General features: G+C 37.2%; 1 protein-coding gene across 6 annotated transcripts in view; it reads right to left on the reverse strand.

Moving 5' to 3' along the window:
- The window catches only part of INTS6 (integrator complex subunit 6), a 100288-nt gene that overhangs the window by 72313 nt on the left and 3199 nt on the right, over positions 1-24776 (reverse strand). For 5 of the 6 annotated variants that reach the window (XM_050948139.1, XM_050948128.1, XM_050948140.1 and 2 more), the window contains one exon: positions 3698-3787. The exons of the other annotated variant lie outside the window; for it this stretch is intronic. In XM_050948139.1, coding sequence (XP_050804096.1) covers positions 3698-3787 — 90 coding nt within the window. The remainder of the gene's footprint in view (positions 1-3697; positions 3788-24776) is intronic. 6 annotated transcript variants of the gene reach the window in all.

The raw sequence follows: 24776 nt of genomic DNA on the forward strand, positions 1-24776 counted from the left end.
CCCCAAACCCTTCTTAACTATATTACACTAACTATGCTATAAACAGATAAACTAAGTATAACTATATAAAAAGTTTACAACTATCTACACAATAATGAACGAGAGAACTACGAGTAGCTAGGGAAGTGGAGGTCAGCTAAGCCGCGCTCCACTGTTCCAACGACCGACACAGGCGGTAAGAAGGAACTGAGGAGTGGCTGGGTCAGCAGGGGTATATATCCAGTGCCATAGCGGCGCCACTCCAGGGGGCGCCCAGCCGACCCACCGAGTGTTGCCAGGGTAAAAAGTCTTCCAACGAACGTGCATGCGCACACCTACTTGGAATTGATATGAGCAAACACTCGAAGAAGAATGGCTAGTTAACTGAAAGGGGAGAGACTGATGCCCCAGCTTCTCAATAACACACTGTGGACCTCACAACAAGGTTATGTCTCTATTTGCGTCGAGTACCTCAAGAATGTTGAAATTTACAAAGAACACGAAGACAAAGCAAGGAATTTTAAAGACACTAAACATAAAAGTAATTGAAGGTGGTTTCAGAGGGAATTGATAGATTACATGCTGACAATATTACTGTCAATATCAGTGAAAATCTGGTTTATCTAATTAAAGAACTGGAACCACACAAGAACAAAATCAAAAAATGATTCAGACATGTATCATGCTTCCATTACTTAACCAACATGCCCAATGACATGTACAAAAGTTATAGGTTAAGACCAGAACTGAAATATGGTTGGTAGTCAGAAGCTTCTTCCTTCTCTTCTAGTTTTTAAAATTGAAAATGCAGTCCTCCAGGAAAAATTCTATCCCAAAACTACCTTTGCAAAGGAGGTTCTGATTGTGCAGGAGTGGCCAATCTGTGGCTCCAGACCCACATGCGGCTCTTTAGAAGTTAACATGCAGCTCCTTGTATAGGCACCAACTGTGGGGCTGGAGCTACAGTCGACAACTTTCCAATGTGCTGGGGGGGTGCTCACTGCTCAACCCCTGGCTCTGCCGCCACTCCACCCCTTCCCACACCCTCCTCTGAGCCTGCTTTGCCCTCGCTCCTCCCTCTCCCCACCTCCTGCACACCACAAAACAGCTGATCGGGAGGGGGAGGTGCTGACCAGTGGAGCTGCCGGTGGGCTGGAACAGAGCTGATGGGGCGGCTGCTGACACATTACTGTGGCTCTCTGGCAATATACATTGGTAAATTCTGGCTCCTTCTCAGGCTCAGGTTGGCCACTCCTGTGATTGTGTGTTGTAACAAAACTCGGAAAGCCATGACAACAGGACACTTGAATTTAGAGTTCTGTCAGTTTTTTAAAAGAAGACTTCTTGCCTAGTCAGTTCTGCATCAATTGTTTTTAGCTTCTTTGATTTGGTCAGAAATTTGCAACAGGCTACCTGCTGAAAAAGCAAATAAGTTGGTAAAAGTGTATTGGTTTCTAAAGGTAGATATAACAGAGTGTTAGGCATAACTGATTACTGGACTGAGAGCTCAGCTGTTTGTGTTCTTGTGTTTTACTTGCAGAACTACAAGCATTTCCTGTAAGAACAATTTCAGCCACACCGCTGCTTATTGACTTGGAGCATCTTTGTCCAATAGCCCACTGGAATTAGAAACTTAAAACAAAAAAAAACAACACATGGGCTCTGAAAACATGGAATGGATACATAACCCTCAGTTTCACAATTTATATGGGACAGAATAAGGAAATTCTCTCAATAGTCAAATTGATATTTGCCCTGTAATTCTCCTTTTGCTGCTGCAAGTGGCAAGAGTAGACGATACGTGAACATTTTCCCAAACAGAACGCGTCACCTGAAATCAGTCAGAGGGCACCAAAGCCATGCATCCAGGTTATTGCTGTATATGTGATACCTTCTACTGTATTCTTGTAATGAGAATAATAGACACCAATGCCCACTGGCAAATCATACTGAAAGGCAGGTAGTACAAAAAGTAGCCACATTGGCACTGCATGATCCAGAATCTTCTGGATTGGTATGGCCAGAAGATTTGTTTAACCATAAGAAGCACTACAGTGCCATCCCTTGAGACTTCCATTATTAGACCAAGAACAGGATAGGAAAAGTTTAATGAGTGCACTGTAGCCTTTGAAGAATTCTAAAAACATCTGGACTAACAGAATTATGGGAAGTCAGGAATAATCTCAAGGACCCTGAAGTCAACTTCATAATCAGATGCATCAGGGTGATCTCCAACGCAGAAATCAACAATATCAATGTTTCTCTGGGAGGAAAGTTATGCGAGCATACTTGGAACAGTACTAGACTATCTCATTACTCAAAAAAGCACTGGGGGGAGGGGGTGGGGGACAGGACGGGACGACAGACTAGCCCAAAGACCAAAAAAGAAAACCCAAAACATCAAATACACTAAAGCAGAAATTATCAAACTGAATTACAGATGACTTGCTAGTGGTCCATAGACAGATGGCTTGGCACATGATGCAACCTTGTCCTTTCTCCCTACCCTGCTCCTTATCAACTTGAGTGCATTAAAAGAAAGTTAAAAATATATTTCACACTTCCTTAATATCACTTTTCCATGAAAACACTTTCTCTAATTGCCGCAGGAATGTAATACCAGGAAAACAGGAGAAAGTCTGCACAATTACAATTCGGAAGGGAGGTGGTCTGTAAAATAATCTCTATATTAAAATGTGATCCACCATACAAAAACGTTTGAGAACCTGCTCCAAGAAAAACCACCAGCACTGAAAAGGGTTCCGATATTAGCCTTTGCTTTTGAAAAGAGGGACCAGCTAACAATGTTTTTCTGTTTCAAGGCCTGTACACATAAGAAACCAGATCAGAACCATTGCATCAGTAAAGAACTCCTCACTGTTCATCTAAGAAGAGGCTCAGACAAACAAAGCAGTTGGGAATGGTTGAAACGTCACAAACAGGGAAGTTCATGCCATCTGGTGATGAAACATCTTATTGCCTCAGAGTTTTTGTTATGGTGACTCGTGAAGTTTATTGTGAGCATGGCCTCAGTATTTTAATCTTAAATATTCTAAGGTACAGGTATGGATTTAATTTGAAATTAACTCCTCTTTAGCCCACCTTTTTATTTTAGATTGTTATGGGACATTCCAGAGTCCAGACAATTATTCTAAACAGACAGCTATAAAATCCAGAAGTAATCTCCTCTTCTTCGTCTGCACTTCATGTGTCCCAATCTGCTTTCTGGTTCATGGTTCCCACCCTTGAAAGGTCACTACATTAAATCAGGTCTATACACGTTATGTATGTTTACACATTTTAAAGATGTATATTCTTCAGTACAATAAATTTATTCTGGTAAGCCCTTTAAAAAGCTATGTATACTCATTTGATACGTGTGTCGAACTAATATCCCAATTACCTTCAGTAGAACTGAGTTGTATGTCTCTGCCAGTATTTTAAATCAGACTGTGAAACTGGCAAACTGAGTATTTTAGAAACTCTTCAAATCTGTTTAAAGATACTTCTTAAATATGCTCAAATTTATAGTGCTGAAAAGGCTTTCAAACCATTTCTAGCACAGTATGATTACATAAGAATGTCTCAAACTCAAGGAAACACTGTTTAAGTTTATCCCATATGTACATTTGAACAGGTTTAAACAACTGGTAATCCTAACACATCAGCCTTCTATCAAAAAGTCTGGTACAATAGATAAACAGAGATCAGACCTTACCTCATCCTGTATCCCACTCGTGGTAGTTAATTTACTCCCATCAGTAACTGTTATAATTATTGCTGGCTCCAGAAAAAAAGGGTTTCTTCCCTAAAAGAAAGTGTAATTACATTAGAAATGCTACATTCAAATATAAAAGGTTCTTGCTTAAACCCACAGTGGTGGACCAATGGCCCAATCCAACACCAACTGAAATCAAGGGAAATATTCCCACTGACTTCAGAGAATGCTGGACTGGGTTTGTAGGTAGATAATTTGGTTCCACGGCAATACTCTAGGCTATGAAGAGGTTCCTCAACCTTTTCACACCTGCAATCCTAGAACCAATATATATATGCTACATATACCTAAAATAGGTCTTTACATTTACTGACTATACATGTCATGTTAAAGTAACAAAAAATAGTTATTCTTTCTGAGAATTTCATTAATTGCACATATGCAAATACTAATGTTCAATAAATCCAATGGCGTAGCTGTTAACAAGTGGAACATTATCTTCACAACCAAAAGATCCTGCAACTCCCTTCTCTATAACCAATCAAAAATTAAGATTTTCAGAATACTATACAATCACAAGAAAACATCTTCACAACCTAAAGGTTGAGAACTAATATTCTAGAAACTGAATTTAGAACTGGGTGGTACCCAGTTATTTGGGTCACATTCCAACCAGAGTGATTTTCTCTCTCACACATGCACACCCACACACCTGTTTAATTAACTATTCAAGTCTTCATAAACATTGACAAGCTCTCTACATCAGCGCCATTTAAGATATAGTGTCCAAAATTACAGAAGACATTTTGTGACTTCGTCTGTCAAAGTGGCTTGAAGGCCTTGGGGTCCTGGTCAACTCATAATTAATCCTTGACAATCAGACCTATGTTGCCACTAGCACTTCTCATTTCCACCACGAGATTGCCAGGAACCTTCAAGAGAAGGATCTAAGCTAGTGTATTCCACCTATGCATGCGTCAATTGTAGTAACCCACTCTGAATTCACTGTATCTGGGGTTGGAGATAGAATCCTATGACAGAGCACCAGGACCATCTCTCTCTGTTCTTTCTTCTGTCCAATGGTTTCTAGTCTGCTTCTGTTGACAGGTCTGAGAAATCTTTGGCTATGTCTACACTTAAAATGTAGCATTGTAAGTGAAGGCACTTACTACAGCAACTAGAGAGATTCTCTGATTGCTATAAGTAATTTACTTCCCTAAGAGGCAGTAGCTAGGTTGACAAAAAATTCTTCTGGATTTTTCACACCCTTGAGACGAAGCAATATTGAGAACTTTTCTGTGCAGTTCTGACCTTTAAAAGCCATAACTGGGTCAGGATTCAGCTATATCAGAGACTACTTCTCCATCCATAATCCACCAAAACAGCTGTGCTCCTTTGGACAAAATAGTTTACAAAACTCAGGTCAAAGCGTTAGAGAAAGCACTCTTAGTCCAGGGATTTAGCTGTGCAGTGACATTTCAGATATTAGACATTTCCATAATCTGAACATTCAGAGCATGCTGCAAGACCCTCCCCTTTGATAAATCTTTCCCACCATAACCAGTATATAAAAAGTGTTTTAGGATAGAAAAGCAGAAGATTCCATGAAGCTGCTCTGGACCTCATCATTCAGACTTAGTTTCGTATTTTTACACAAAAATTTAAGAGCTCCAGGTTAACCCTCAAGATATTTTTCCTAAATGTTTAACACCTACAAAATTTACTATTTTATTGCTACGGAGAACTTAAAACCTCAAGCACTGAAATTCTCAGAAGAAATTGATCTTCACTGTTTAGAGAAACTACATTATAAACCAATTTAACATTCATAAACTGTTTTAAATGTATGTCTAAAGTACACATTCTTTTTTATTCAGTTTGCCAAGATCATCCGGTCTTGTTTTTAAGTTCAAAGCAACAGTTATGCTATGCTATCCTGTCAGTTAGTAGTTTATTACAACCATGAAGCAACAACTGAACGCTAATTACGTTGCAGGTCATTTAATTTAAAACAGATTTCATTATTACAGGAGGAACTCTGAATCACTAGTGAAAAGCATTTACACTACAGCTGATATATATACAGCTAAGGGACAAAAATATCTTGACCTAATCAGTATCATAAATGACATTAACAGTCAGTCTTTTTCATGACTTTATTTGTCCATCATGTTCCATATCTAAACTCTTCCAGATCAGCAATCCTGTGTGAATCATCTTTCAAAGAATTACACTACTTTCTTTATTTCTTTTAAGAGGAACAACCCAATTTTTCAAAACTTCCTATTTGGATGTTTTTATGTACCTCTAACGGACGAAGTATTCTCTCCCAGTCTTACACTAGTGTTGGTGTTCCCATACTCTAGTAAAATCCAGGCTTACCTGCAATTACTTTGGGCCTAAGCCTGAAGACATTCAGGCAAACTTCCTACCGATTTTTTTTTTTAAACTGGTAGAGGACTTCAGTCTTGGAACCCTTCTTGCCTTTTAATTTCAAAAACATTTTAGCTATAAGACAGCTGACTACGGAGGTACTTATTCAAGAACTTACATTGTTATTATTACAGCTATTTACCTAAAAACCCAAAATCTATTGTTCACCAGCAGAATATGTAAGAACAAATTATGCTTAAGGTTGCTGATCTTGCACACCTTTAGAGATGACTAGAACAGTCACGACTGCCAAATCAGAATTCTACCTCCTTGTAATGGTGTCTACATCCGCCTCTCACGAGTGCCCCCTTTCGCTGGCCAATGGTTCTCTCGGCTAGTTTTCAGCGACTCAGCCCTCTGGCTGAGCCGTATACACTGTCCCCTCTTCCAAGGTAAACAGTCCCAAGTTCTTATAATGGCCCTGGCATGGGGCCATAGCTCTTAGGTTCCTTCCCAGAGGCACTGCCTTCTTCAGACACCCAGCTGTGGCCCATCTTGGTACCCTCAGCTGGTGTCCTTTTCAGCAGCCCTCCCTGAGCTCATTCTGCAATCAGACCAGCAGAGACCATCTCAGTACTTTTGTCTGGCCAAGTTCCGTGCTCAGTCTGCTCATAATGACCTTTTGATGGTCCTGCTGCTCTTCTATCTAGCCAGGTACTTGGTCTTTGGCAGCCTTCCCTAGACTCAGTTCTGTCTGGTGAGCTCTGTGCAGTGAGCTGTCCTCGGTCCAGCTGTTCGTCTAGCCAGCAAGGCACCCAGTCCTCCCTCATTGAGTTCCACACAGCAACTGATGGCTTTGCTGTTTGTCTTTTATCTGGCCCTTCTGGCCCCTTATCGGTCATTCTGGCAACCCCCGATTGGCTGCTCCTATGCAGCCACTCTAGGCTGCCTGGACTTTTCACTGCTCTACTCTGGCGCAAGGTGATGCAGGGCCGTGAGGCAGCAGCAGGTGGCCTCCAGACCTAGTCCACCCAGCCACACTCCTGCAAAGGTTGATGACATTGAACTGGTCTACACTGATGCTTTATAATTTAAATGCTGGATATATTTCTTGGTAATCAAAGACTGCAGATTAATGCAACAGCTGCACTTCAGTTTTCTAGGAGACCACAGAACAAGGCTAAAGATGAGCTGAGTTCAGGACCCCATGTACCTCATGCAACAGTTTGTAACATCATGACCAGCTACACTACTCTGCCTTAAGGAATGGTGATATAATTTACAATGGGTAAATATTGGGAAAAGATTTCTGCTCAAAATTTTTTTTTATTAAAATTTCTCTATTTTCTGACTAATTATAGATGTCATCGACTCTTGAAGGAAACAGAGCAATCCTGATTTACCAGCCATGACTTTTCAGTTCACCTGTAAGCAGGTATGCAAGACAAGCAACTTTAAATCAAGTACTGTAAAATAAATATAATATACATATATACACACACACACACACACAAAGTTATCAGAAGTTGCAGTGGACTAAAAAGTTGCTTTTTCACGTAAATGGAAGATTATACTAATCTATTTATTCCACGGATGTCTCGGTAGAATTTTATTTACTTCTCTAAAAGTCTTTGTTTCCAATCTCAAAACAATCATTCAAATCCATTTTGCCACTGGCCTTTAATATTGAATTGGACAAAGTCCTACACAAAAATATACTTCTCAAAAATACCAAATCCTTTAATAGACTTAAGATGTTAAGATAGACTGTTACGATCATTGAAGGTGAATATGTATATCACATCTCTAGAGCTTTAAACATTAATTTGTTATATTTAATGCTGTACATAAGGCTGGCAAGAAGAAATGAACAGAAAATTCCAATCAGCCTGCAGTAAACAGAGATTTACTTAATCATCATCTAAATAGGCTTGCTCACAGACAAGTTCCTTACAGAAGGTCCATTATTGATGATTCTAGTTGATGAATTCAGACTGGCAACTTGCTCCTGTAGAGACTTCAGCTGATTGTGTCAAATAGACATCTAATTAGCTCAGCTGGCATTTTTCAATAGCTTCCAATACTCAGTAGCTACTAGAGTTTTTATCTTGCCGCAACTTCTCTGGAATAATTTTCTTCCTACTCTACAGACTTCTAGTAGGGATGGAAATACCACCCAAGATTGAGGAAGAAGCATCTGATGGCAGACTGACTCATTCTATTCCTTTAGCAGATATTATCCGGGAAGTGGAGAAGTCTAAATTTCTTCCCTTCACTCACACCCTGCACCATCAAGCGCAGATGTGTACTGAAGTGAGAAGAAAAGGTAATTGCTCCATTAGCTCAGCATAGCAAGTTTTAAAGAAAATTCTATTTGAAGTTGGCATAAATAACAGGGAAAACTTGAAATCTGTTAGACCAATATGAAATATACTGGGAAATGAGAGCCTCAAACTCTTAGCTTACCAGTAAAACAGTAACAGGTTAGTATCTTAATTACTGCTGACACGATATCCCAATACATCACACAAAATTATTTTTGAATAGTTAAAATGGCATGGTTTTTTGGCCCACATCATGAGGCAATTAAATCATGATGTTTATTACCACTTTACCAAATTGGGGTATGTAGTCCACTGATCCCAAGGTTCCTTGACCAAGCCAGGACTGGGAACTCTTTGCAGAGCTCTTCAATAACTCCCTCTTGGCATCCCAAGAAGCCACATCTAGCACACCTTGGTCAAAATGACACCTTTTGAAAGGAACCCTTGATCACTTCTGAAAGACTACAATAAGAATAAAGTTACTGACAGAATGTCGTAATTTTACAGTGTAAAACCATTTCACCATTATGTGCAAATAAGATTAGAGATCAATGAAAGCTGACCCAGAGGCATCGATATAGATTCTGAGAGTTCAAAAAGTTTATTATAGGTAAAGCAAATGAAGGGAAAGACTCGCATGAACTGAAAAAGAAACCTTGCATATTCCAGCTCTGATTCTCAGTGTCTAAAGAATTAAAGGACAAAGTACCTCAATTCCACTTGAAAATCCATCAGGAAGTCAAAAGTATCTATGCAGGAAGCCTAAAGCCATAGGATGTGTATTTTAACCTGAGGTGCCTGTTATTAGACCAGAAAGGTAACTAGTCTATTAAGATAAACTAAAAGACTTGTGGATTGAAAGGCCATTCTTTCAAGATCAGAAAATGATCCACTCTGATTTCTGCATTTCAATCTGAGTTTATCAGAAGGCCTATGCAACAGACATCTTGTTGTACTGAGAACAACTTGATTGCTCTGGATGCCTCCATTCATTTCCAGATATAATAGCTCCATCCATCATACTTCATTGCTAAAAAAAGGGCCAAGCAGATCCCTGTCAAGGTGCTAGTGCCATGTTCCTGACTTTGTTAGGAGATCACCTTCACCCTCCTCTATTCCCTCAGACACAAATTTCCCTAACTAACTAGGGTTCTCAAAATATACCTCCCATCTGGCCAGATTAGCTTCAAATTAGTTGAGGTCTACAGACTACCATTTCCACTGGCCCTGAAATTTGTGATCTAGAATAGGGAAATCATTCATTTATATTTGGTTTCCTCTCTCTCACTGCCTGCTGTCAGCCAGCAGCTGAAGGAATAATGTTAGTTTCCCCAAATGGTCTGGAATTTTCCTTTTAGCAGGAATAAAGAGACGTCTATGATGTATTTCACAGTACCACCGAGGAATGCAATCAAGGGCCAGGAACCCACTGTGTTAGGCACCATGCAGACAAGTAACAAAGGGAACAGCCCCTGTTCCAAACAACTTGCACAATCTACAAGGTTCCAGGTAAGAAACAAAGGACTGAAGATTGTAAACTGGCAACATAACATATGACATTTGATAAAGCAAAGCAGAGTGTGAAATAACTGAAAGTTCAAAGTAGTAATAATTCTCAGTATAACAAGGAGTTATTGTCCTCTACTGTTTTTCACACAGCAATCAAAATGTTTTAGAGTATGTCTCTGTTAGAAAGAGGAACTGAATGGTGGAATCAGAGGGTTCTGTAACAACTGAGTACAATTTAGGCAGTTAAGAGAATGAGAAAGTGTAACTGCAACAGCAAAACTCTGAGTAGAAAAAGCAGGACTTTGCACCAGTGAGGAAAGGGTCAACGAGACATGTGAAAAGAACCTGTGTGAAAGTGTGCTGAAGAAAAGAGGGTCAGGGACTCACTGCAGAGAAAACCAGCCAACACAAGGGAGAAAGTAGCAAAGGAGTATTCTGGAAAAATCAGATTCTCTCTCACTCCACTGAATATTGATTGCTGTCTTATATCTTGGGTTTAAATACACAGAAACAAATCTACCTTCACTCTTTTCAATAAACACTTAAATTCATCCTCAAATGACAATAACTCATTCTAGTGAGGGATGAAATGAGTTCAGGGTCTGATACTACCACATACCGTAATAAACTAATGGATTTTGGATCATCCATGCCTAATTATTTAGCAAGAGAAAAAAGAGCTCTCTCCCTCTATAGATGTCTTAAATCATAATCATCATCTGTAAATCCAAGTCAGCTGTACAATTTCCACCAAGTATCTGGGTTGGAAGAGACATGGTAAGGAAGAAACATGCACAAAGCTGTAGAAATGCCAATGTTCCAAGCTTTGCAAATAATACGAAGAATCTTCAACAGTAAAATAAAAGCAACAAGAACATACAGCAAGATTAATACAAGCACACTTTAAAACTGAAGGCACTCAGACTTGACTGAGGAAACTGGGGAATTATTAATTTACTTCACAGATCTAAAATAAGCCTAAAAAACTTAATCTTGTAGAAAATGACAAAAATATTGGGCATAAAATACTCTACCTTCTTGGCTTTAAGGAACTGATTTGATCATCTCAGTATGAAAAAAAATTAAATTCTTTTAGAAAAGTCCTCCAAGAGGTATCAATGAAAAGGGTTGGAGGCAGAAGTGGATAGAAAAGCCTCTGAGATTTTAAGAATCGAGGAGCAAAGAGTCTTGGCGGCTACCACATCTAACTAAGTCTACTTGTTACCATCAAGGTGGAATCTTTTCTTGTTTTTGCTTTGTATCTCAACTGTCCAACTCACAGAAGTGGTATGATAACCCTCTGCTCATTACTGAGGGGATAGAGATGCTGAATATTTAAGACATCTTTTCTTCCAACTGTTTGCAGGTTGTTTGAGTCTGATAAGCATCAACAAGAAAAAAGTCTAAATAAAAATATCCCATCAATTAATAATCATGTTTCAATTCTTTGGTAATGTGTAATATGTCTGTTAGTTCTTTAGTAATCTACAGTTTACCAGGAGAGAAGGGTAGACAGACAAATATCTATCTAATGTAAAGAAACATTTACTTTTGTTCAGACCTTCATTTTTTATTAAACAAAAGTAGTATAAACCCAATTTTACTTCTATCTAAGAGTCATCTTTAGGAAAATTCAACTAAATTAAGACAGAAAAATTATACTAGCAGGACATAATGGATGCATATTTAAGTGCAAAAATAAAAGGAAATGAAAAGTTAAGGTTCTCATAGGATTTGATAACATTAACCCTCCCACATTTGCAAATATTGCAATTACTAACTAGGCTACTGAATGCAAAGCTAAGTACTACTGTATCTACTATATGTTTAATATGGGTGAACTATTGTCTCCAATCTCCTTTTTATTTTATCTAACCTTACTGTATTAATTAATATTGCATTTAACAATTCAAGTGAGGTATGAGCATAAAGCACACACATAACACTCAAAACAAATTACATACTGTTCTGTAGAGCCACAAAGTTCACAAACTTCTGTCCTCAAAACATTGATCAACATAGTACAACGAGCCAAGTGACTGTTATTCTGATACACAAACAACTATTTTACAAAATTTGTTTATATCTATCATTTCTTGGATCAGATCAATGCAGGGTCATCATTTGTAGTTTGAGTCTCAGAAATTTAACAAATCTATACAGAGACGTTAAGATAAGCCTTATCACTTTGATATTCTGTACTTCAGTCAAGTTACAGTAGTCTTTTTAAGCAGACTCCTGTAAATACTGTAAATTAACAGGGACAAGCTTTCTATTATAGCACTGATCCCCTAACAACAAAATTATCATTTGAAAGTATAAGTAGTGAATCAGGTAACAATGTCTCTTTAAAACCTCTGTAATCAAATTACACTACGATGACCATATATGATCCTATAGTTTTGCTTTGTAATTGCATAGCTAGCCAGCAGAGGGAGCATAAGTTAATAAATATATCCCCAGAGCTGTGCTGACCATCAAATAGTTAAACAAAGAACTAAATTAATCAAGGGCACACTTTGCATGTATACAGCACTTCTCATCCACAGATCTCAAAGCACATATGAGATAGGTAAGCATTTTTTAAACAATGCATTAACAGAAGTAAAAAGATTAAATGACTTTTCCAAGGTCAGAATGATGCGGTAGTAATCAGGCATAGAATGGCTGGTCTCCTGAGTTTTAAGTCCCCTGGTTCAATCCACTAGATCACAAAACAGCCATTCACAAATACTGTAGGAGCATTCGTCTTACTACCCTCACAAAATTCTCTTTAGGCTAATTACACATTCCACCTACATAAAATTTTCCCCACTTGTGTCAATTGTTAATTTTGCTTACTTGGGTAGAGAATTACTGAGTGCTTCAGATGGCTGCCATCTTGTACCCTAGAGGCAGCTGCAGTACAGTAGTAGATTAAATTATTTGTGTATATGCAGTTTGTACAGTCATTCTGTAGTGCAATTAGAATCTTTGGACAATAAAGTGCTAGAACAAATTAAATATGTAAGTGAAAAGTGACACAACATGAAATAGTCACCAAGTGGTATTACATAGCAGAGCATACATACAACATGAGACTTCTGATAATCCCTGACCAAAACAAACTCAGACTCATAACTGAAATACACCATTCAGTTAGAGTAGCAGCATTTTTTGCCTAGTTTTTATGCTGAGGAACAGACAGCTTCATGAAAAGGTTGCTATGTTCACTACATAAAACATCTGACAACTTTTCAAAGAGAAACTCTAAAAGGGTCAAAAAATGGTACAGCATCTCATGAAAAAAAGGCTCTTGCAAACCAGTGAAATCATGCTGTGACAAATGTCACGAGACTGAAAACTGAGCAACAGAGGGGAAGGAATTTGCATTTTCAATGGTCAAAACTTTTTTTTTTTGAAACAAAAATTTAACACTAATGGCTAACAGTTGGGAGAGAGGAGATACCTTAAAAATTTAGCAATACGCACAACATCTACAACTAATGGGTGAAAGCTTGAAACATCTTCTGAGAACCTCTCCCCTTCCCTGCCCCAGAAGTCCTCCAGAAAAAAAACATAACATTCCTAATTATATTTTTAGAACACTCACAAATTTCGGACATTCTTGATATACCATAAAGCAGCAAAAAGGTCCCAAGTTTTCAAAAATCCTTCTGCGGTTCACTTTTTAAACTTACATTTTTCTAGCTTTGCCCGAGTTTGTAAATGTCTGAAACCAAATAGCCATACAGACAATTACCATCACATCACATCCATCTTGAACTGTGCAACTGGCTGCTTAATGAAACATTTTACTGGGGGGTGCTTGATGCCACATTTTCAATAGTTGGTAATTCAAAAATTTTCTGAGCTCACAAGTCTAACTAAGAAGGTACTGCTTATTAAGAATGTTTAGCTACCTACTGTGAAACTTCAACCTCTTTAGAACTGTTTAAAAACATGGACATTTTGTTTTACACAAACTAGAAAAATGTTTATTCACTAATAACTCAATGAAGCCTGATGAGCTTCTGCTCAAACACAAAAAGGCCAAGCACAGAAGAGTCAATACAAAAGGCACATTTTTCAGTGTATGTTAATATGTATGTATAGAGATGGGGGGGAAGAGGAGTCTGAATCAAAATGGAAGCACGCATCTCACTGAAAACCAATGAGACTTGCAAATCTAAATCCCACAGACCCTTTTAAAAATCCCCAACACACAAAAAATCAAAGTGGATCAGGGAGATAAGTGAGAGGGAAATTATTTAAGAGTTAATTTAAGTCAATTCTAGCTAAAGGATAATATAAATTATTTTAAGTTTTTGGACAGTAAAGTTTAAAGTGCTGTAAGTTCAACTACTTCCTTGATAAATGTCAAGAAATAATAAAAATCCTTGAATCCTGAGTAATCTGTGAAAATCAGACTGATTTTTAAAGGTATTTAGGCATCTGGTGGGATTTTCAAAAACACTGAGGTTCCTAAAATTCATTTATTTCAATGGATATTAGGCTCCTAGATGATTTTGAAAATCCCATATGACGCCTAAATACCTTTAAAAAGCTTTCCCCAATATATTGAAGGTCACTGTCAAGTAAAGGCAAGAGCATTGAGCTAAGTACACCTAGTGAAGATCAGGAAATAAGAATAATGATCAAACAAGTTCTGTATCACTTTTGATTGAAACCTAGAATTCTCAACAAAACAATTGCCAGGATGTTTAACACTGAGTTGCACTACAAAAAATATTAAAAATTAGTTTTCAGCTAAAAGTCAAGAATGCCAGTTTAACTGAATTTATAGAGTGATAGCTACTGAGCATACATCTAATTTGCTTAATTTTTTTTTTAAATACAAAAGTAACAATTTGTCAGTGAACATACTGTAAAAATGGCACTCTTGTATTCAGCTTAAAACTCATCATCCAACTATGGTATTGATCCCTGCTTACTAAAATGCAAAAGAAAAAAAGTATGCATAGCCAGTTGCAGATTAAATGAGAAGCCCACACACATATCCTAGTGTAATCACTTTGAAACTGGGATGCCCTGCCCTCAGGTCTTCTCAGTGGCCTAGTGAATGTACTTAAAGTTATTTAGAATCTAGGCATATTTCTATCTAGTTATATTTTTTTATTATAACTGTTGTACAAAAAAAGTAAAATTTGTCATACTTAAATTTTGGGCCTAGATACACTGTTTAGAAAAAGGATATTAAGTAAAAATACCTATCACCTTTCCTCCCTCTTCCTTCCAAAATTAGCAGCCTTACCTTTAAAATCTATCCCAAGGAACTTGGATCCCCAAGCTGGTTTTAGTCTTGTCTTCCAAAGACATCTGTAAAGACTTGATCCGAATCCAAAAACAATTGGCTTCACTGGGCTTTAGATCAGATCCTTAATTACTGCAGCCTTTGTGTTTTACTGGGTTGATAATTCCTTTCCATACTTAGAGCACATTTTAAAAAATAATCATATGAAAGGGAGAAGGATTGGCTGAGAAGAGTTATCTGTATTTGGGTCTTAACAATTCCCCTTAAATTGTGTATTAAAATAAAAATTGGATCTCTCTCTCTCCTTTCATCTTGGTTAACATAACAGATTCCATTTAAAGTTTTTTGTTTTTTTTTTTAAAGACATGCAAAGGAGTTAAGTAATGTCACTAATACAACACTGAATACATAAAAATGAGACCAACAAATGTATTACTAAACAATGCCACTAAGAAGAGGTGGCAAGGTGCAGTGCTAAATACCATATGATAGAGCCAACAATGTTGGTAAAATCTGTGAGGAAAGATGGTCTTGTGGTTAGGTAGGGGACTGGTAGTTAGGAGATGAGGCTGTATTCCCAATGGGACCAAAGACTCCTGTGTGACCCTGAGCCAGAGTACTGAGAATTCAATTTGTCAATGTTGGAAAGGCAGTTTGAGATGCTTAAGTGGAGGGGCAAAAGAGATGCAAAACATCATGTCCTTGCTAGATTCCACAAGCAAGCATGACTAGTTTCCAGCAAAGCACTCCAGCAGCAGTGCCAAAGAGAATTTGGCACAGACATTCGACTAGAAAAGGAAATTGGATTAGAAAGGGGAAAAAAAGATACATGGATGGAAGTTACTGTATTTTTGATTTTTAAAAAGAATCTAAAACATACCCCCATTACTGTCATAATTCTGTACATGCTTAAATCTTGTCTGTTTTTTTTAATGTGTGTACTCCACTTGTGTAACACTAATGTACTATTACAATGTAGTTACATAATGCTATCATTCATTGGAGACAAACAAGATATACTAATGTTTATCAGCCACAGCCATTCAGGTGGTGATGTTATCTACTATAAGGCTGATTTTGAGCAACTTTCTTCCAGGACTTCCCTCTAGAATCTGAGCTACATGAAACATACTCATTATCCAAATGCTTTAGGTCTACTTCAAACCTATTAAAGAGCAAAGACTAGGAAGATGCTCATATTTAGTACTCTAGCTCATTTAGACAGCAAATTTTGATTTGCATGAAAAAAAGAGGTCAGTCACTTAGATTCACCTCAACTGTTATTGTTCTGGCTGAGTTCCACATAGCTCTTTGACTGTAAGGAATGGTTGTCCACATAATACATGGGAAACTCAAGATGAACCCTCCACAGGAATTGCCATACCAGACAGATATTAGTATGTTGCTTCTAGCAGTAGCCAATAACTAATACCACAAAGGAAGGAAAACCATAACAGATCAAGGCAATTGTGAGATCTGTAAATTGGAGATGACTGGGATGGACACAGGAAAAAACTTAACACTTGTAAAGGCAATTATTCTATGCCCAGAAAATTCAGTTTTATGAGTCAGGTGAAAATGTAAGGTCATGTCAACACCAAAAGGACAATTAAGGACATCTGAGTTGTTAGTTACAGCTAAATATGTTTTCAATCTGACTTGTATGTGTTTGGAACGCATATATATTTGGAAACCATAGTACTAAGTGGGACAGAGTCTCTACCACACTTTCTGGTAGCAAAGCTGTTTAAGCCAACCTCTGAAAACCATGTAATGGTGCTGTTATTACCATGCTCAGAAGATGTTTGTCATAGCTCTGCCAAATCCATGCTTGACAACCATTTTAGAATAACCATTGTAGCTAGAATAGTCATGGCTTGTAGCATGGATAGGACCAGAGTCTCACTACATACTGTTTTCCTTTTATGAAAGGTAAAATGCAATCAGGAAAGTCTTACCGCCCTTGTTCCCAAACACAAGGGTTCAAGTTATTCTTGTTGATATTAATATCCATGCTGCTAAATACTAGTGACTTTCCACTTATTTGTAATAATTCAATTTAGGACATTAGTCCAGAACTTGAAGAGACCTGCAGACATCTTGTGTGACCTTGGGCAAGTCACTTTGTCTCTGTGCGTCAGTTCCCCATCTATAAAACAGGGATTATACTATTAACTACCCCACAGCAGTGTTGTGAGGATAAATATATTAAAGTTTGTGAGGTGCTCAGATACAACAGTAATGGGGAATATATACATACCTAGAGAGACAGTGATAGCTGTACAATAGACTTTTTTAAGGGTCTAGCGTAGTCTGGAGCCAAGATCAGAGTACAAACCTCATTAAACATTTCCCATCTAATTTGAATATAATGTTTTGACAGCGAAGAATCTACACATCTACACACTTTTCAACTAGGGTGTGATATAGCAGAGGAAAATTACTTATACAGCTATGATAAGACTGTATGAAGTTAAGACTACTGATACGCATGTATCCTTTGAAAATACCACAGAGAATATACACATGGTAACCAAAAATAATGGAACTGTCACTGGTGAAGTTACCTTTAAAATAAGAGATCTGTTGAGATATAGGAAAGATTTGCTCTCACTGCATTTAGAAAGGCTACCTTCTGTTCAACCCACCCAAGAAAAACTGAGATACTTAAAATTAGAGGAAGACTGACCTACCCTTTGGAGAACTAAAATTAACTCCAGCACTCTCATGTCAATGCATACAGAATGTACAGCTTGATATAGTCCTGGATCACTGAATTAAAATAGCTAGGCATACCAAATGTGTTCTCAGACTGATGAATAAATAACAGAACAATGGCTGAAAACAACCAAAAACATGCCTAGATAACACAAGGTCAAAAGGCAACAATTTGAATTGGAAACATGTTCCTATAAAGCAGGGGTTCTCAAACTGAGGGTCGGGACCCCTCAGGGAGTCACGAGGTTATTACCTGGGGGGGTCACGAGCTGTCAACCTCCACCCCAAACTTCGCTTTTCCTTCAGCATTTATAATGGTGTTAAAAGTGTTCTTAATTTATACGGGGCAGGGGTGCACTCAGAGGCTTGCTGGGTGGAAGGGGTCACCAGTAAAAAAGCTTCAGAACCACTGCGATAAAGGAAATTTGTACACAGCTGGGAATATTGTGTCAAATAAGACAAACTGTACAATTTCTCTTCCTACTAGTATTCAAATAAGTAGAATTTTGTGCAATGTAACTTTAACAGAAGAGGGATAGAATGGGATGGAATGTTGGAATCAAAGTTTCACAAGAGGTAACAGTGATAGTTTTAACTGTGTACAGGAGAGATCTGAAGTGTGTAACAGTAGCAGCTCCTCTTATCCCCCAAGGAGAGGGACAAAGAAAGCACAATACTGAGCAGAATTTATCCAGATCACTTATCATTTGAGGTATATGAATTTTTTCAGCGTCCTCCTAATTATACTGGTTGCTTTTATGCGACTCTCTCTTACTTACCTGACACTTGCTCAGAATATATTTCACTAAACTCATGGTATAAGAAAGCTCTGAATTGCAGCCTTACCAGTCAAGGCTTAAACAAAAAGCTATTTTTCTTTCCATTCCCTTCCGTACAATATATTCCTGCTTTTCTGATGGCAGTTAGCTCTGATGACTTGCAAATGGGTTAGTGGAAAGGTAAAAACTACTAGTATTAATATATCCAAGAAACAGGGTTCAGAGACAAAGATAACAGCGGATTCAGTTGTCCATCCAAGATATAATTAAAGGAAAAGTGTAAGTACATTCTTGAGTGCCTCAAGAATCAAGATGATCAAAGCCTCACTGATGTATGAATATCAGGAAATACCTCAAATAAAAGATACCCCCTTTCCACTAATGGAAAGGATGATAAAAATGTTTTATATCTGTGAAAATAAGGTAGACTTCATGCAACCTTATTTACCAGGATAAGTCTTACTTTTTAGAACTTCCTTTAAAAACACATTAAGCAACCTAAGACTAGATAAATGAGGCAACAAATTTTAAGGATACACGAACATGGCTCAAAATCTAGTCACCACTTTAGATATTCGTTCATTCATTCCAGAGCAAAACAGATCACTGAGTTGGGCCCAAGCTCTGGCTAGAGATCTAAAATTAAGCATGCTTTCTTGCAATGGTTCCCCAGTGGTGCTGACTGTTAACAGATACAGTGAAACAAGAGTTATCCGGAAATCTAAACTATTCTAGGAAAGCAGTGGAGGGGATGGCATGCCTAGACAGAGAATGTAACTCCTTATATCAAAAATACATAATTGGAAGGCAAAATAATCAAGCTCAGTGCATACCACCCAATATGGAAATATGAAAAGACAAAAGATTCCACCTCACCCAAGCACTTTGCATCAATGCCTTTAATAGAAGCCTAGAGTAAGTTATTGATAGAAGGTTTTGGATTCACACTACTTCGCAGCCTGTTCCAAATTCCATTTAATAGCGAGATTTTGAAGGATGGAGAATCCTTCAGTGTACCTACTGCCATCAATTAACCTCCTTGTTGTTTTTGTAACTGTCAGGCCTTAAAAGTGTGGTGCTCCTGCTTCCTAATGGATGAAGTTCTCCCTAGACTGTGTTCCAGAGTTGCTCTGAGTAGAATTTTTTTTTTTTTTTTTAAAGAGATGGGGGAGAGGAGAGAAAAGAAAATGCTGTTACTCTAAAGCAGTACAAGCTTCTATCGCCATCAAAGAGAAAAAGAAGAAACTGCCTTTGCAGCAGTTCAAGTCTGACAAGGCAGGAAATGTTAGTCTAAACTTGGGTTGCAAATCTGGATGTACTCTCAAAGCACAGGTTATTCCACTGCAATACTTTTCACCCTTGAATGCCAAGAAATTTATACTTGAAGGATTTTGATTATTTGTAAGCAACGGATTGCAGAGAAGATAACTACATTCTCTACCCATGCCCAAAGCCATGAGCTCCACGTCACATGAGGCACAAGCCAAGAGCCCATTAAAGACACCTTCCATACCTTCAAACAGCCCAACAGTTTTAAGGACATCTAGCCAGAACCCACCTCTCCTCCATGTCAAAAAACTATGAACTTCTAATAAAAACCTCAATAACTACAATCTGCAATGTCAAACACTACTATGTAAGTGACTATTCAAAGAAAAGTCAAACCAAACTCAGCATGACAACTAGTGTAAAATGTAACATATGCAAATTCAGAAGACATGATACAGTGAAGCACTCTTTACAACACCTCACTCAAAAGATGTTTAGATAAGATGGCATTATATACATTTACAACCCCTTTTACCAAAGTGACCAAGGTTGTGACTTAAATTAATAAATATATTTGGTAATTGAGCTTCATGTTACTCAGTGACACTGGTGTGAGGAGCCACAGACTGAAGTGTATGACTATTCCAACAATTTGGACAAAATAAAGAAGTCTTTCCACAAGCATAAATAAGATGCCTCTCTTACACAATCTAAATGTGCTACAAATTAGTAATAGTTCACATATTTAAGCCAAAAAATACCGATCCTCTGCAGCCCAATGTGAAGCAAGCTTTATTGTGAAAACATTCCAATGATCAGAATAAATAAAAATTTCTCCTGCATCTATAAATAGCTTTAATGAAAAATTAAGTAAAAAATACTTGTGTAGCGATCAATCTAAAATGAGGTTAGTTGAGAGAAGCTTGCAAATTGGATAAAATCTGGATAATTGGGTTGTTTTAAAAAAATCCCATTATATGTACAAAACCCCTCAATGTACAAGATGATAAATCTCTTTACAGCCCTTGGCTTATTCCAAAATGGCTTGAGATAGCCTTCATGTATTTAAGATTCAAATTTGATTTTAGATTATTTTCTGCTTCAAGGTTTCTTTCCTATGTATTTGTAAACACTTCAAAATTAGAGCTGGCCAAAATTTTTCAGCAAAAAATTGATTCAGTGACACCAAAATTTTGAGAATTTGTTTTGATTTCACCAAATTGTTTTTTTGGGGGAGGATTTCTAAAAGATTCAAAACATTTTGTTTCAACATTTTCAGAATGAAACATTTTCTGGTTTGAAACCACTTTCTATTTAAAAATTCTCAACAATGTAATTAAAAAAAATCAAGTGTTTAATAATCAAGGGAAATAAAATGTTTCAATTTTGACAAAATATTTTGTTCAACTCAACAAATTGACTTCTTTTAATTGCAAACTAACAAAAAATGGCTATTTGCCCAGCTCTACCTGAAATGCACTGAACAAATTTAGGAAGATCTTTGCCAAGAGCAAGGCTATTGGGTGTTACTACAGTAATATTTTTCATGGGATTTATATTGTATTCCATATAATGTGTTATTCAGTGTGAAGAAGAATGAGTTTCTACTTTAGAGAAAGTCCACTTTGATTACAAGAAAATATTCTTTCAGAAATTTGTCATCTGGTCTGTCTTTTATTACATTAAGTCTGCTCATCAAATTCAGTTCACATCTCATGGGTCAGTTTCACTGAATCAGCTGCATACTTTAGAAGCCTGACTGAAAGCAAGGTACATCTGTAGTGATACTGTGTTGGTGTCTGATAACAGAAGTTTCTATCCAAAATTTCATGCTGGTGAAAATTTGAAGAGGACGTTATATAAAAAAAGTTAACTTGAATACTATTGCCTTAGTACTTTGTGAAAATATTTGTTTAAACAAGCACATTTTCTCTTAGCATCCACCTCATACTGCACTGATCCTGCAGTAAGAGAGAGCATAGTATTGACAGACTCATCACAGAAATAACTGTTTGCAAGACAAAGTGCACTAGGCTGCACAGAATCAGAGTTTTAGTGACTTAAAACAGATCCGTCAGATTAAATCTTGCAGCACTATTGTACTTTTCATCTATATGCACTAATTTTTACTATTTTGGTGTTACATACATTACAGCTTCAAGTTTATGGTTTCATTATTAAATTCAACAGTGTGCAATTTGTCAGGATAGGTATTTAGATGGCCCACTCTGCTTATGTTTCTGCTACGTTATTTAGGAAGTCATATACTTCCAATGTTTTCCATTTCAGTGTTAACCACAACTTCAAACAACACTAGTAGTATTAACCATATAACCACTAATAGCAAGCTGCATTTAGTATTAGCGATTTAACTTTGTCCATTAAGGTAGGTAGTCACAATTTATCTAGCAATCATGAAAAACTATAGTGACAAGATGCACCACTGTTTTGTAAGAAGTGACTGAGGAAAGTCTGCTAGTAAGAGGTCTAGCAATTCAGCCTAGTGTAGACAATGGATAGAGAAGTTGATCAGAGAGAAAATGGTACAAAACAAGTCAATTAGTTAAGTGCAAGCTAGGCTAGGAAAGTTACAAAGGTGATGTGATAGGCAGTAGATGTATTAAGCCAATGTATTCAAATGGTTTCTCTATTGTATACATTCTCATTTAAGCTGTTTTTGTTACTGAAGCATACCTAATAAAGATCCAGAGTTAAGTACAAAAACTCTTTAAGTTCATCTATCAAAACAGTCACAGAACGTGAAATACATGAACAAAACTACTCGACTTTGTGAACGCTGCTAAAGCCAAGCAAGGATAATATATGGCTTAACATCAAATGGAAAGAGTTACACAAATTAAAGGGACACAGCTAACTTTAAAAAATCACATTTCTGTCTGAACACAACTGCAGTAGGTGCAAGTTAACGCTTAGATTACTTCTTACATTAGGAAAAATATTTTTCCTTTTAGTCAGGCCAACTGTTCACTTGTATAGTTAAGATATTTTTTAAGGATCCTGTTAAAGGAGAAGCTGAGAGATCATAAAAACCCCTGTGAATACACTAAGAGGGGTTTATACATTCAGGATATGTTTAAAAGCTCCTCTATTAGAAACTGGGACTTTTAAAAAAAAATTAGGTTAAGTGTCTCTTAAAGATCCAAATGTGAAATTATGTGACCTAATACATCTGTGCAACTGGTAACTCAAACATTATCATTTTCTGTTCATGGGTTGGTACCAATGCAATGCAAAACACATATAGTGAATTAAGATATTTGTATTAAGGTCTAAACAGGTGACGCAAGGAAATATGCAGCAGGAGTTTTTCTCAAGTTTAATTTGAGAACAAACATTCAACCATCAGTCCAATCCAGGAAGTCTGCTGATGGTGAACTCTGGCCAATTTCAAAAGATGTCAGATATAATGAGTGGCCTAACCATTTAGATAAACAATTCAGAAGTTGGATGGTTTAACCAGACTGATTCTCAATAAGTTTGAGACATGTCTTGTCATTGGTATTTATAAAAAGGAGCACTTTTGTTCTACAGCTCAAGTACTAGAAACAAAAGGAATCTGAACAAATATTTTAGAATCTTGCCAATCCAATGGCAGGAGTGATGGATAAATAACTTAGTGGATGAGACAGCCTGATATAATTTCCCAAATGCTTCATTAAAAAATGTTTGAATCTATTCTTCATGTAATATCTTCTCTAATACCTGCTAGATCTTGTTTATTTGTAAATCATCCTGTCTTCTGAACCCAAGAAAGAGTAGATCTAGCTATTCTATTTTAGACAGCTAAACTAGACTGGTTGAGATATTCAAGTAATCTCATCAGTGTAAAAATTTTTTCCTAGGTGTTTCATTTAAAAAAATTGATGAGTAAGAGTATGCTACTGTCACCAGTATTTCAAAAATTGAGTATTCTTACTTTTATCTTCCTGAATTATTCCCACATCCTCTGCAACATGTAAATTTTAATATGTTTATTTTCAGAAGAGCTGTTTAACAGTGGATCTTCCCTTGCTGATGTCAGTTGACAGGATGGCAATATGTATTGCTTATAGGCCAACGTGAACTTGAAGGACCAGTTCAGTCCCAGAAGTGAATTCCACTGCAGTTAAGTAATCTGAAATTTTAGTCTAACTTATGAAAAAGTTCTAGTCTGAGAGTGGTGCTACAATGGGAACTAGGGACTTCAGCAGCACAGGATCTAGCAGAACAAATCAATTTAACACAGTCACCTGTTTTTATAAAGGACACTGAAAAAAGTTCAGAAAAGATTGTTTAATAATGTGAGTGAATATTTGCATGTACCAAAAGCCATTCTCTTCTGCTAAGTCTTCCACACATGGAACAGTGTGAAGTATCTGATAAACTTTGTTTAGAAGTTATCAACTTATAATATCTAGAAGAGTAAGAGTGTTTCTGAGGTCAAAGAAATCTGGTCCGGAACCAAAGATCTAAGGACAAGGCAGACCAGGCACAAATGAAAACAATGCAGAAGCTCAAAAGATAACAAAAAAGCACTCATTCTTCATAGCCAATGAGAGTCATGGCATCAATTCAATTGCCAACTTATTAAAAAAAAAAAAAAAGACTAAGTGAGCATAGCTGATTCACCCAGGGCATGTAATGTTTTATGCATGAATATCACTGCTGTATTAATCATCAATAGCCATGGCAAGGGTGGATATGGATTTTTTTTCCGCACCTGGGAGGGTAAGTTTTCATGAAAACTTTGTAAGGTTGACCTAACTGAAACCGGAATGAAGAAAAGCAGAAAAACAGGTGAATGCACGTAGGTGTATAAGAGGGCAACACATGGAAATAGACTAAAGATTAGC

This window comes from Gopherus flavomarginatus, chromosome 1 (assembly GCF_025201925.1).
Source record: "Gopherus flavomarginatus isolate rGopFla2 chromosome 1, rGopFla2.mat.asm, whole genome shotgun sequence".
NCBI lineage: Eukaryota > Metazoa > Chordata > Testudines > Testudinidae > Gopherus > Gopherus flavomarginatus.